Source organism: Ctenocephalides felis, unplaced genomic scaffold (genome assembly GCF_003426905.1).
Source record: "Ctenocephalides felis isolate EL2017-DRISC unplaced genomic scaffold, ASM342690v1 CF-g0.4_SCAFFOLD_03571, whole genome shotgun sequence".
Classification (NCBI taxonomy): domain Eukaryota; kingdom Metazoa; phylum Arthropoda; class Insecta; order Siphonaptera; family Pulicidae; genus Ctenocephalides; species Ctenocephalides felis.
Genome location: NW_020539725.1, coordinates 26,995,067 through 27,010,946, shown reverse-complemented (window position 1 = coordinate 27,010,946; position 15,880 = coordinate 26,995,067). Strand labels below are relative to the sequence as shown.

At 29.8% G+C, this 15,880-nt stretch overlaps 2 protein-coding genes across 2 annotated transcripts in view; one reads left to right on the top strand and one right to left on the bottom strand.

The window, feature by feature from the left end:
- The window catches only part of LOC113384924 (double-strand break repair protein MRE11), an 84,841-nt gene that overhangs the window by 22,834 nt on the left and 46,127 nt on the right, over positions 1–15,880 (bottom strand). The window contains exon 5 of the mRNA XM_026622701.1: positions 12,931–13,054. The gene's annotated coding sequence lies outside the window, so the exon portion shown is untranslated. The remainder of the gene's footprint in view (positions 1–12,930; positions 13,055–15,880) is intronic.
- The window catches only part of LOC113384925 (NF-kappa-B inhibitor cactus-like), a 28,454-nt gene that overhangs the window by 4,226 nt on the left and 8,348 nt on the right, over positions 1–15,880 (top strand). The window contains exons 2-4 of the mRNA XM_026622704.1: positions 6,856–7,213; positions 11,815–11,992; positions 12,076–12,289. Of these exons, the coding sequence (XP_026478489.1) occupies positions 6,856–7,213; positions 11,815–11,992; positions 12,076–12,289 (750 nt within the window). The remainder of the gene's footprint in view (positions 1–6,855; positions 7,214–11,814; positions 11,993–12,075; positions 12,290–15,880) is intronic.

Here is a 15,880-nt window from a genome sequence, read left to right as displayed (position 1 = left end):
GGATCCAACCCGTACCTATTGTAAACTGGCGCCAAAGTCATAAAATGATTTCCGAATTACAGAGTTTGCACAAACATTCGACTGAAATATAATCGGACAAGCGACTTTACCTCTGCCCCAGGGCGTAATAAATAATATTTGAATAATTTTAAATGACATTTTCGTTTGTGATCATTTTCTAACGCGTAATCTATGAGATTATAATAAAGGTACTTGTCAACATGTTAATTTTTGCACTTACTGAATACCGTTAGAGGACAGGATTTTACCCTATTATTGGTTTTGTTATGCCGAAAATTTTGAAATTTGAGTTTATGGTAGTAATATTATAAACAGGACCGTCGACAGACGATAAGAGGTCTGGGAAAAGGCTTAAAAAAACCTCAGCAAGTTTTCTCTTAATTTATTAACCTCTTGATCTGATTAGTAACTATATGAATTATAGATAGCAATCAACAATGCGAACTATAATTTTGAAGTATAATTCTGACAATTAGCGCTAACACTTTTTATTAAAATTTAAAAAAAAAGTTTAAATATTGAAATTCATATGTTTATTAACTCTGTATGAACAACAGATTAAAAGCCTTAAATAATTAAACAATATAAAAATCATATCACTTCAGATTTTTTTGTGTACTATTATCTAATGGAGTAGATTCCTCACTGGAATATAGTCAATTTATTAGTGACATGCTTACTATTATTAATTAATAATTATTAAATAATAATTACAGTATAATATGGATAAATAGTGCATCTTCCTCTACCAATAATTAACTTTTTCAAACACTTTAAATTTCTTTAAAATTTTGTGAACACTTTGAAAAAATTAGATTTTTAGGAATTTTGATTTTTTTAAAAATAATTTGACTTTCTTAATAATTAGATTTTTTTATAATTAAGTAATTATAAACTTTTCTCAAAGCAATCGCGCTGCGTAGTTGTTTTAGAAACGAGATATCGAAACGCGTAAGCGCCGCGTCGGAGTTTGACGCGTAAACATTGTTATAAAACCCATAGAAATGTAAATAATATTTGTACTTATTATTAAAAGATCATTTTTTGAAAATGATGATTTTTTGTCCGCCAAATGGTATTTTTTTTACTTTTTTCTTCATTCCGACAATACAAATAAATTTTCTAGTTCCTCATTTTGACAATACAAATAAAATGTGCTTTTAATCATTTAAATTGAACGCTCCGTTCTCTCAAAAACTAAATCGCCATTTATTGCACTTTTTGTATCTTCAGCTAGACCTGCCTTTGCCAAAAACTAATCAGCACGCCACTCATCAAAATTGATACATTTTTTGAAACTCGAAAACATAAATATAGCAAGTCAGATTTTCTGGAGAAAACATAAACTTTTTTCGGGAAGTTAAAAAACAGATTAAAATTTTCAATGAATAAAATATGTATTTTTGAAGTAAAAATATATAACAGTATAGTTCTACGCATTTGGATAATATATAGTCATACAATGATGACATGATTATAAATGATGGATTATAATATTAACAAAGAATTAATGATTCATTCGTTTCGCATTAGAACTCTTAGATTTTTAGGAAGTAACAGTCCCGATAAAATCTTGAATTTCCAATTTTAAAATACCTTACGAAATGGATCTGGAAAACTCGGTTTATTGCGAAACTGTGCAAAGAATTCAATTTAAAAAGTTGACAATTTGACAATGAATATAAACGAGGGAATTCCCAAAAAGAAAGTAAGAATACCGAGTTAAATAACAACGACTAAACATACATAGTCATGCGGTTAAAAGCGCGTGTCAGTTTTACAAATATTTGCACGATTTATGAATTGTTTGATTACCATTTATTTAAGTTGCTTGAATTTCAAAATAAGTTTATTTAAGCTAAAAGATTTTAAGACAATAAGGGATGAACAAACTAAGGCAGCAGCATTTTTCCTTAGGAAAATAGATAAATTTTGGCTCACATACACACAGATACTTTTTAACGACATAAAACTTCATAAAACGGCACAGAATGACTTAAAAAAAACTTAGAATGAGTTTCTCCTTCAGGAAATAGAAAATTCACCAAATATTTGATGTGGCTTATGTAAGTACGTTAGGTGGGCGTATACCGTGGGCTCCAAAAAAAATACACATGATTTATTAACTTTCATATAAATTTGTCAACTTTTGTACTGAATTATTAATTTTTTTAAAAACAAACGATATAATTTTGAATCTTAATTTAATTTTAGTTTTTTCACAAGTTCGTGCTTTCTTCAGTGCCTATACTGCCGATAGCGAAAAATTTCTTAAGGTATAAATCAATGACCTTAAATTCAAATAGCGTGATTCGAATTTTGTCTGCAAAAAATAAATAAGTAACTAGTTGGTTTGGTATTTAGCCTTGAGGCAAATTACATGAACTTCCCGATATGTGTAAATAATCGACTTGATCAAAAAAATGTGTAAATAATATACTTCATCAATCCTACTTTAAAAAAAAACGATAATAATTCTAGCAAAGTTTGACGAATTTTTAAAATTAAACTACTTGTTGTAAGGCCGTAGCATTACAGTAAGTTCTATAAGACCATGATGTATATTGCCAAAAAAAGTTCCATGAAAATCGGCTTCAATTTTTTTTTCAACAGTTCATTACAAGAAAACGGCTTGGTAGATTTTCACCTAAAATTAATCAGCATCATTCCCAACTAATATCTTTCGAACAGTTTTTGATTTTTTAAAATCGGTTCGGTAGGATGAGCTTAAATGTGGACGAAAATTTAACACTTTTTTTCAACATTTAATTACAAGAAAACGGCTCGGTAGATTTTCACCTAAAATTAATCAGCATCATTCCCAACTAATATCTTTCGAACAGTTTTTGATTTTTTAAAATCGGTTCGGTAGGATGAGCTTAAATGTGGACGAAAATTTAACACTTTTTTTCAACATTTAATTACAAGAAAACGGCTCGGTAGATTTTCACCTAAAATTAATCAGCATCATTCCCAACTAATATCTTTCGAACAGTTTTTGATTTTTTAATATCGGTTCGGTAGGATGAGCTTAAATGTGGACGAAAATTTAACACTTTTTTTCAACAGTAAATTACAAGAAAACGGCTCGGTAGATTTTCACCTAAAATTAATCAGCATCATTCCCAACTAATATCTTTCGAACAGTTTTTGATTTTTTAAAATCGGTTCGGTAGGATGAGCTTAAATGTGGACGAAAATTTAACACTTTTTTTCAACATTTAATTACAAGAAAACGGCTCGGTAGATTTTCACCTAAAATTAATCAGCATCATTCCCAACTAATATCTTTCGAACAGTTTTTGATTTTTTAAAATCGGTTCGGTAGGATGAGCTTAAATGTGGACGAAAAGTTCAACACTTTTTTTCAAATTACGAAGAAACGGCTTGGTAGATCGTTGCACAAAACTGACAAACGATAGTCCTCACCGAAATACATCAAATGGCTTTTAAATTTCTAAAATCGGTTCAGGCGTTTTTGAGAAAACGTCGATCAAAAGTCTAATTTTGACAAATGCCAAAAAGACCATACTGATTTTTGCAAACTTTGACGAATTTTTAAAGCTGAACCAGTTGTCGTAGGGCCGTAATATTTTAGTATGACCTAGAAGACTGTGGTATCTATCGTCAAAAAAATAATCATAAAAATTGTCAAATTTTTTTTTTTTTAAACTTTATTACAAGAAAACGGCCCGGCCGATCTTTACCAAAAACTAATCAGCACGATTTTCAACCAATATCTATCGAACGGTTTTTGAATTTTCAGAATCGATTCAGAATTGCGGGCTAAAACGTGGACGAAAAATTTTTCACTTTTCTGCAATTTACAAAGAAACGGCCCGGCCGATCGCCGCACAAAACTCAGAGACGATAGTCCTCATCGAGATACATCAAATGGCTTTTAAATTTTTGAAATCGGTCCAACCGTTTTGGAGAAAACGTCGATTTACGGCAAAAAATCTGTTCACACACACACACACACATACACACACACACACACACACACACACACACATACTTTTTCCAAATTTGGTCTCATTCGATTCAGAATGGCTCGAAACGTCGAGAAAACATAAAATTAGCGATTCGGATTTTTTGATGAAAACATAAACTTCTCCTTCGGGAAGTTAAAAAGTAAAAGAGTTCCTTGTACTCGAGTAATTTGAGAATTTTTTTTGTATTATAAAATATAAATAAATTTAGTTTTATTAGTTAAGGCGCTTTATTGGTTATGTTGTTCTTAATATCACAAGTTATTAAAAGTTGGACTGTAATGAAATTTGTAATAACAGACAAATTTAAAATTAAAGTTCAAATTACATTATTACAATATAAATGAAGTAAATTGTAAAACTTTATTACAAATATTAAAATCTATATATTTCCAAAAGTCAAAACAAAATATACATTTGAGTTGAGTGGTTCTGATGAAAATACTATACTCTGAGGAGTTTGTTAAAAAAGATTTATTTATTTTAATTTCTAGATCCTTCTCTCAAAATATTGCTTCACTTATCTCTTGTTTTTACATTTAAAAACAACTTATTTTTTGTCTTGTTTTAAGGTGCAAATCTAAATTTTCTTGAATGATTATCTTATTTATGAAGGCTAATAACATTAAATGACTAGGTCAACTATACGCGACCAAGTCGTTATTGAGAAAATAATTTAACAAACAAAAGATTTAAATATTAAAAAAAATATACAACCTATAGGTTGTTCAGAATCGAATTTTTTTTTTCGTGATTATAAACTATATTATGAAATTAACTTTGATATATTTATAATTATTATTATACTTACTAAAATTATTTTAGTATATTTGAATTTACTAGAATATTCATAATCTTATGTTTAGAGGAAAATGGGCAAATTCGAAAATTAGTGAAATTGAAAAATATTTTTAAAAAATCAGAAAAATCTGAGCAGACAAATTAGACATATTATTTTTAGTATGGTTAAAAGGTGTGTGAAATCTAATATATCTAGAACAGATTCATAATGAGAAAAGTATTTTAAAATAACACTTTTTATTAACCTCTGTAAAATATATGATTAGAACTTCTTGTCATATATGTTACATGTGCTTCTTATTAAGAAGCGTATGTCAAATACTAATTTAGTAAATTTGTTATTCGCATGACGAATTATTTTGCTGAAATAATTCAATAAATTATTTCTATAACATAAGCAAAATATGCTTTGTCAACAAAATTTAGAATCTTTTCCAAAAACGGAAATTAGTTCGGTCATTTAGTAGTTTAACCTTAGAAGTTTTCTGTAAGTTTTGAAAATTGGTGATTTTATAGATTTTGATGTGATCTTTACAAATTCCAACTTTGCGACCTCGAATTTTTGCCGTTTCCGCCACCATATTGGAAAAATTGCATCAAAAATCAGTTTTTTAACGATATCTCCTTTTCGACTCATGTTATAACAAAAAAAACTATATACAAATTTAAATTAGACAAAATTTTCTATAATGAATTTAATTCAACGTAATTCAATCAAACGAAATTTAGAATCTTTTCCAAAATAGGAAATGTAATAGATATAAAACTTTAATGGATATCAACTTATAATCACGTGTAACTTGTAGTTTGGATTTGTTTTTTATATATCATCACGACTAGAATTCCTTTTCCTTTTATACTAAAATGATTATTAATATAAATTGTTCAATTGACAATACTTCAACCGTCGTTCTATAAATTTCAAATTTTCGCGCGTGATGTAATAAATCAATATCTTTAAATTTGACAAACTACTTAATTAAGTATTCAATTCATTGAACAAATTGAGTGCTGAATGTACCCGTATATAAGCATAAGTAGGTACTGTTTAAATAATAATATGATACCCAACTGATAATAAAATATAGAAATCTTTACAGTACACAGCAACGTCCGACTATAGTAGATTTTGTTTGAGCTGGGAAATACCCAACAAAACATGCACGCACTTTCTTGGTCGATCGAGGATGTAGTAAATGTTATGGATCTGAATTTATTTTAATAATTTCATTTTGTTGTATGATAAAAATAATTGTGTATAAATTATAAAAGTAACTCGAAGCCATAATAAGCCATAATAAGGGTAAATAAAAATTTAGTGTGATGAGCATTGGTAGCCCTGCGTGAATGATATAACACCCGCGTGAAGTAATTAACATATACTCTTCTTTTATCTATGCGTGATATTACATTCCTAATGTTAATATTAACATTTAAATGTGTAATAACACTGTAATTAAAATTCCAATATAAGAAAATATCATTGTTTACTTACTTTGTCTAATTTTGTTTAAATATTAATGATCACCAATAATTATAAAACGCTTGCTAAAATTCGATCCATGTGACGCATGAATCCATTCTCAAAAACCCGAAACTGCCCGAAGGCGCACGAATGCAAGCTGCGCGCTTGTCTCGCGAACCGCAATACGACGACAGCGCAGCCAACAGCCGTCAGTATCAAAGTGAATTCGCTTGAGAACGTTTGTTATAATAACATTCTAAAGTCGAATAAATTTGTTTCTGGGACAGCTAATTGCATAATAATAATAATAAGTTTGATAGTGCGCTATGTATTTATTAAGACACTTCTTTGAATAAGTTTAGTTTTGTAGTTTAATCTTACGGTCGTGGAAGCAGCCATTTTCGTGCTACAATAAACTCATGCGAAGTAGAGAACACTTTTAGTACTTTATCCGTGCCGTGTGTTATATGTTAGTTTTCAGTGAGGGGACATAACATATTTTCAGTGTTGATTTGTAACTTGCTTGTAACGTTTTACAAATAAATAATAAAAACAAAATGTCTTTTTCACAACAAGACGTGGATTTATCTTCCTCCGACAACCAAACCAAGGTCGAAGAAAGCAACGCCAATCAACATAATGACTCCGGCTTTTTATCCGGCAATTTAGTATCATCTGATGATATTTGTGATTCTTCTATCGAACAATCCAACCAGATGAGACTGGACAGTGGGATAATTGATGACATCAGGCTTGGGGAGACCTTTTCGAATTTGAGTCTGAAGGGTGCTAGTACAGATTTAAATGATTTTGACAAATTGAAATGCAGGGATTCCGAAACTAAATCATCAGTTCAGGAACCTTCTGTCATTGTGACAGATGAGGAAAAAGCACCCTGGGAGATATACTATCAACAGGATGAAGATGGCAACACGTGAGTGTAATTGATAATTTTGACAGCTTTGAATATATTTAAATTTATATGCTTATTTATTTCTATTAGTTATATTTCAACCGATTTTGCTAACTTTCATTCACTAATCCATCATCATACATAAATCCGTTTTTTCAACAGATATCAGCTTTGATATGGTTCTGTTCCATTGAATTATACCAAACGAATATCAGTAGTAAATTAATCATTATTTGTTTATGTATTTTTATGTCAATGTTATTATTTTGCTTCATTCAATACAAAAATGTTCATAATTGTCGTTAATTTTCAAATATGTAACTGCAATAATGTTATTATTATCACTTCATTCTTATAAATTTGTTTTTGAATTTTGAATTTGACTTCACTCTCAACGAAACTGTTGATGAAATAAAATAAGACGTTTTATTTTAATCGTATTTCTACTTACGTAACTAATTTATTTGGGTAAATTTTATGGGAATTTTATGTCATTTTTTTATCTTTGTTTATAGAAATATTTCAAATGTTTGTCCTTCGGGCTATAAGATTTGTCAACACTTATGCGGGTTTTTGCTGAATTCTTATTTTATTTTTTATTGATTCGAAATATAGTTTGAAGAAGTCTAAATTATAAACACTGAATTGAGATATTAAAATACTTAGTTATTAATATTCGTACTAATTGATCGTTAAACGAGTAGTTTTGTACATTATTTTTAATATGATACATTTAAATCATAGGTTCCCCAACTTGTTTGTGTCAAGGACCCTTTGTGCTTTGCCATGGACCTCCTATTTACCCGTCTATCTATTTTTTTTTTATAAATTCCTAACTGTACTTAAGCTTGTTATTAAGTATTTAAAGTAAAAAATCTATGTTACTTGTATACATTTATTAATTGGATTTAAAATGACAATAAAAAATTAAAAAAGCGAAAGTAAATGTTGAATTCAACATTTGTCAACAATTTTATAAGGAAGGTTTAATCTTACACCTCCCGGTTACTTCTTGGTACTTCACTTCTTTTATAAATATTGTATATGGCATATTAATAATAATAAGTAAATAAATATTTACGTGGTGCATTGTAATCACTATTTTTGGGGGTCTATGTGGACTTCTTTGGGAATCACTGGTTTAAAGCAAAAAAATAAATCGAATACTCCATAGTTGAGACTAAAAATCATTGTACTCATTAGTACATAGATAAATCCTGTCATTGTAGCTGTAAGTCTGTAAATATTTGTATATTGACACTTAAAAGTTGTCTCAAAACCTACATATGGTATTGACACCCTACCATATGTAGGTTTTGAGATAACTTGAGGATGTCAATATAAAAGTATTTACAGACTTACAGCTGGGTATCTCGATTTCCGAAATTATTGTCTAATTTAAGCTCAAATTACTAGACTATATTAGATTTCAGTTATAAAATTGGAGTAAAATACATTTTTCGATGGCTTGAATTCTCCCAAAATAAATTTCTCGCGCCATTAAAACCTGTAGATACTCGGATTTTTCTATTTAACTTCTGATCAACATTGTGAATTCATTTGTTACGACTTTTTATAATGTCTATAACAGGTTTTCGTTAATAATATTGCTAAATTTTATTCGTCACAGGAAACGGAATAATGTAGCGAACCTTGGACACACGAACGAATTCATTTTGCCAAGACCTAACCTAACAATAATTGAGTTGAATACATGTTGAACAAAAAAAGTTCTTGTCGGTCTTTGAGCAACGATACATATTATGAAAGAGAAATATAATGAGCCCAAATAAAAGAGAAAAGTTGTAGTTTTGATATGAACAATAGAATCTAATGCTGTTAAAGAAATCAGCGATGTAATTTTAAATTTATATCTTTTCTTGCCGAAACTTCATATAAAATTTAGTTTTAAATACTTTTGTCCTTATTAAATTTGAATCGCGATTTTACACAAATGTTAAATTTGATTACTACAGCCTTCAACCATATAATGGATTAAATATATAATTAATAACCAGGACTTTAAGAGCCACTTTTTAATGTCAAAATATTCATGAATTTACCTATTAGCAAATAGTTCTCAGAACTTTGCTCATCTCCAATTCTTGGTTTTTTGCGTATATCGTAGATTTAATATAAATAAGTTTCCGAACGATGAGAAGCAATTTTAATTCATGTATGCGCAGAAGAATAAAAAAATACGAGAAACAAGTTTTCTATTAAATATTATTGGGGATCCCCAAAATTTATGTTCATAAATCTTGGAAGTCAAAGTCCTACATAATAAGAACAAAAAACGTATTCCTAATTAGTGCGCTGAAGTGTTTATTCATCATAGAATGACTTGCATAATTACATTTGGGCGCCTGAATTAAATTTGGCGGAAAAATCCAGTTTAAAATTATAAATTTAATGAGCTAAGATTTTGATTAAATCGTAAAAATTTCCTAATAGAAGTTTATGGATTTGGCAAAGTACTGATTTAATTTTGGAATTCGCATATCGGAGAATTCTTTGAGAGTCTCTTGTCCCTTTTGTGTGGGTGAACCTCGTCTTCTGCACGCGCACTTTCGAATTTTTCCGAAATTCTCAAAAAGGGCGTACTTAGTGCACTTGTCACTACAATATTAAAAGTATTTTCAACACCTGTTGTACCTGTATTTTTCTGGTCATTTGAATGCCAGACTTTATACCTGGACAGGTACCAAAACACCTGTTTTTCAAGAAGTTGATTTGGAAGAAGACTTGATATGAAATAATGGCGCGATATGTTTTTGGTTCTAAAAATAACTGTGATTGCCTTATTAAGGATTTACGTATACAAATTCCTATATCGGAATCTTTTTAGCCGCGAGTTCATCTCATCTCGATGTCTAAAAATACTTCTGATTTGATCAGCGGGTAATAAAATTTTAACCCTAATAAATTAAGTATTTTATTGTCTTCAAAATTCTATATAAAGAACACACGTCACTATTACATATTTAAAATGCTAAAAATAACTTATCAACCACTAAGCACTTTTTTATTTTGTTTCGCATATACAGAGCAATATGATACATTTTCTACAAGGATGCACTAAATACGCTTTTACTTACAGATTTCATAAGATTTATTATTACATCACGATTTTCACAAGTTATTGTTACATCATGGTTATCAATTATCTATGTTATCAGACAATTTGATTCGTTTATCACTGTAATATTTCAAAAGATGGGTTTTCAACGTTCGCTAGTTTTATGATGAAATTTAGTCATGGAAATCCATGACCGAACTTCAAACGGTATTTCGCATGTCCAAATTAATCTGATCATCAAGCAAATCATCATTCTTATAAACATGAATATACGTTTTAGCGGATGTAAGTGTTCAAGTTCACGGTAATCAACAATTTTTTTAATTGTATTTAGTCATATGCATTTTTTTCAGAACAAAGAACAGTTTAAGAAGAATTTTATTTCGAGATTTCATTAGCAAACTAGTGGGGCGCATGGCATCGTGCTTCAAGGCAAATTGCTGAAACTTCCCGTACCAAAAATTGTTATTTTTTTAAAAACAATAATTTGAAAAAAAATTGCTTCGAAAAAATTAGATTTTTGAGAAACTATAAATTTGACAAAAAATTACTTTTTTTAAAAAAAAAACCTGAATAAAAAATTGCTAAAATAAACGTACTGCTTTAACAGCATAGAGACGAAATGTCAAAGCGCGTAAGCGCCGCGTCGCCGTCCAACAGATAAACATTGGTACGGAACTGATAGGAATGTAAACAAAATTTATACCTATTATTAAAATATCTGATAATTTGATGTGCATATGTCTAATGATCATTTTTGACCCGCAAATGGCATTTTTTTTTACTTTTTTCATTAGATCACCTAAACCGCTAGACCTGCTTTCATGAAAATTTGATCAATTCTTCATCTTGTCAATACAAGTAAAATGTTTTTTGAATTATTAAAATCGGACGCTCCGTTCCGCACACACACACACACACACACACACACACATACATCAATTTTTTCTAAGGTATGCCAAAATATTCAGAAACCTTTGAAACGTAAAGATATATAAAAATTTTTATTTTCGATTTTTTTTGCGATTACTATAACTTGCCTTAAGGGAAGTTAATAACTTATACCTTCTTCAAAAATTAGAGTAAATTATATAGAGTCATTGTATTGTACAGAGATTCGATTTTAATTATTTGAAAAGAGGTACTTGTTAGTCCCATACAATTTTTTCATATTTATGGGAAGGTTTTTGATGCTTATTTATGATTTAAATATAATTTTCTAGGTATATTGTCTCGCTGCTACCTAAACAGGTGTACCTTTCTAACAGGTGCCTTATATGATAATGGAATATGCAATTAATATTTAAATGGCTTTTGATTGACAATAAATAAATCTCTATTATTATAGTATAATATAGAAATAATAGCAATATCTATATAACATGCTTATTCTATTTTCGGAGAAACGGGATGGTATTGAAAGATTTCTATACAATAAATTTTAACTTTAACAGTAAAAATTTGTCGTAGAATTTTGTGGAACATGTTAGGTGTAGAAAATGACTTATAAATCAATTATTAATTCAATTAATTTAATCAACAGGCAATTGCATTTGTCAATATTGGCACGAATGACAGAGGCCTGCAAAGCAGTGATTGCAATGGCTCCTCATCCCTGTTTACTGGATATTAGAAATGATAGTGTCAGGGCTCCATTACATTACGCAATAATCTTCAGGCAAGCTGAAATCGTCAGGTTGCTCCTGATCGCTGGAGCGGATGTAAGTTACTCACTATACATACGTTTTTACTTACAATTTTCGTCATTATCAATTTTGATTGATTTTTCAAATTTAATTTTTAGGTGACAGTACAAGACAGATACGGAAATACACCATTACATCTGGCTACACGTTTGGGGTATATGGATTGCGTGCAAGCCATAACATCACCAATCCAGGAAACAGAATGGGAGCAAGCTCAACAGCTTTTCTTTGAAAGTGGACACCGTCATCCAGACACTTGCCCGCCAAAATGCCCGCTTTTGCCGCCAGATTTCGAACAATGGAACTACGACGGTAAGTGATAGTTTCAAAGACATTTGCGAACGAAAATTTCTATGGCTCCTTATATTATTTCAAAATATCGCATCTGGAACGTTTTACTGCGCATATCATATTATCACTTGAGTTCTCATTCATGGTTTTTCCAAAGATTATAAAACGGTTTCTTATTTTATGGATGTCGAATACGTTCGTCTCGTATAAGTGTGTTCATTAGCGAGTTGGTCTTTCTATGTTGCTTAAAGCTTACAATAAACACATTTCTCTATTAACGGAAAAAAACTTTTGCTCGAATCTAATTTGTTATCTAAAGTTATAAAATATTTTAACGCAGTCGTAAAACCTAGCGAGCGTAGTTTATAGAATATCATTCGTTATCCAATTTAATTTCATGAAAATGTATTTTGCACACTTATTTGCTTTCGGATTCTAAATATACTATAGTGATAACCTAAAAAAAATATTGGTTTGAACCCTAATGATTTTGAATCAACAAATTGGAATACAATAAACGTTTTCTGTAGTAACTATATCATTTTATAAGTGACTTGAAGTGTTAATGATGTGAGAAATATTCAATATTTCAATTCATTTCTGTTATTTTAATAACTTACTTAATTATAAAATAAAATACATTCCACTAAACATGAACTGACCTGATTATCATCAGAAGTTGCCAATAGTTCGTTTGAGTCTTGATCTAAACTTTAATTCAAAATTCCAATGAATCCTTGATCAACGAAATTACCGAATATCCAGGAACGGCGTATGAGTTTGAACCTAAAATTTATAAATCAATTTTATTGACTGCTCTAGAATTAGAAACGCATTGATGAAAACACATTTGCAATAATGTTTTATTGCACATTATTGAACTTTTGTTGTTTATACTAATTATTTCTATGATCATTTCAATTTGCAAAATCTAAGCTTTGGGCATCATTATAATTGAATCATGCAAAGTTAATATACATTTAAATTAGCCAATGAACCATAAGAAAGAAATTATTTATCCGGAAAACTTATAAAATTAGCGCGACATAAATAGATCAAATAAATTCAGGACAGATGTTTTCTTGGCTTCCAACATTCAAGATTCTCACAAAACGAAAACAAATATAGGTTTTCTATTTGACACATGCATTTGTATAGACGGCATTCTAGACAGACTAACTTTCCTTGGCACAGCTACTGTACTTGGAGTAAATTATTCGCACTTTTGTATAGTTTTTTATTTACAAGGTTGGGATATTTACATAATTTGTAGAAGCATTTACTTCGTAGCAGGTTGTAATAGGTACTCGAGTTTTTCTTGACCTACTTAATTTAAAATTTCAGACCTATGAAATTTCAAAGCTCATATGAAAGATGATACAGTCTTCATGGTTTCTATTGAAGATGTTTTTTAATAGTTTGCAGCTAACTGTTTTATCTAATTATTAAAACATTTATGGTTTATCATTTGGAATCCGATTTTCGATGCCCATTGTGAAATTCCCAATCGCCAGTAATTAATACAGGTATTTTGCGTATAATTCACTTTGAAGAAAAAATAACGTTATACACTACCAATCTAGAATAGTACATCGCATTAGTATTTCAAGGCCGTAGTAATAATTTAAAATTGTTTAAGGTTGGGATTACCGAATGACTTAATACGCCACTGGAATTCTCCAGAACTTTCACATTCTCTTATTTACATTACTCTCATTACCATTAATATGATGAGTACAGAAAACGCGTTGATGCGCTTTTTGTTTTGCTATTAATTATTCAAAGAAACTAATGAGCATTTGCTAATTCTGATCACAATAAAATGAGCACGTGTGCAAGTTGGTTTTTCTATATTCGAATTGCGCGTCCGCTTATTTGCTATGCAAATTGATGTCATTGCAATTTATTATAATCAAACGAGTACTAGTATTCGTGATTGATATAGATTGATTACATTGTAATAGTTAATATGATTCAATAATTAGTACCGTTGCTATAATTTAATAATTGATGGAGTGAAGGATTGAAAATTATGCTGTTTTCTACATGATGATGAACACACTACTGGATCATTGTCCAAGTATTTTCAAATCAAGCTATATTCCAGTTTTTGAGAAACCAACTAGATCGCTGACACTAAAATCATAATTTAAGTAAAAGTATTTACCATTATTTCAAGTTGTAGGACATAGGTCTACCTGAATCTGAAATCATCAGCGTTTGTCATCAATTTGGGGAATATTTTCCTCATTTGCAGGTTCCGGCCAGCATCATTTACTATTTCGAGTCTAGTAATTTCTACACGTGCATTAAACGTGTGCAATACAAAGGATATTACATTTATGAATCGTCTGTAAGTTATTTGAAGCCAAATGGTATTTATAGCCCAGTCTTTACTGATGGGCGCAGACCGTCGCATACCGAGCAAAGTTATTCGAAGTCTGTTTCTGTAGACATCGCGTCATTTGGGGAATACCATGCCTTAAAATACACTCCGGCACAAAAATATAATTGCGTTTTCAAACCGGACAACTAGAAATAAAGTGGCTATTCTAAATTTTATACGATGAAGGTGTGTATTTGAGAATAAAATGTCGAGGACATACAGTGTCATGGTTAGTTGTAATGAATAATTCATTCTAATTAATTTAATTTGATGAAACTCCGATTAATAATATACTATTTTAACAATTTACATCATTTGTAGGCTTGATGTTAAATTTATAATTAGTTTTTTCTGGGAGCTCATATTTGAGATGCTAGCTTACCAAAGTAGAATTTTGTTACTTGTAATTCCAGAATAATACATCTATTTAACAAAGTTTTATACTAGATTTATTTATAGTGAAGATATTATAATATAATTGTCTTTTAGACAAAAAGAATATTCTGTGTTTTCCTAAGGTGTATTTTTTTATTTAGAAGAAATAGATATCAGGAATAACCATTTGTCGCAACTAAATATAATATGAAGTCATCGCATTAAGTATGACGGTGGAAAACCAGATGCTCACAAGACTTCTAGGGAATTTTAAAACGTCGTTATTATTGAAAGCGTTCAACACATACAAAAAACCAAGTGACGGAAATAGTCTAAAAAATCTCTTCTCCTCCTATATGTATGACGTCTGTACCATCGGTGGTCCAGCTTTTACTACTTTGTAGTCGCTTTTGACGTTATATATAAGTTTGTAAATACAAATCTTGCTGGACGTGTTGAATGCTTCTCTTTTGAAATCTGGCATCGTGCACTCATTTCAGATAAAAATATTCAGAAAAGTAAATAATATTGTAATAAATTATGGTTACACGTAAACTATGACGCAAATGAGTCGAGGGTCACTGATGTGCGCCTGAAATAAAATTGTAGAGGTCAACAGTTTATGGAGAAAAAATCTGAGATTTCGGTGATAAAATCTCAGACGTAATGATAAACGAATCATTTATAAATTTGAAATTGATTTCGTAAAATGTAAAACAATATTATTAGTTATTAACTTGACTTATTTTAATAATTGCACCTTGTGGTAAATAATGGAATATAAACTAGGTTATGCAAATTTGGAATTCTGATGCTTAATGTCAAATTATTGCAAGATTTTTGTCTCTGCA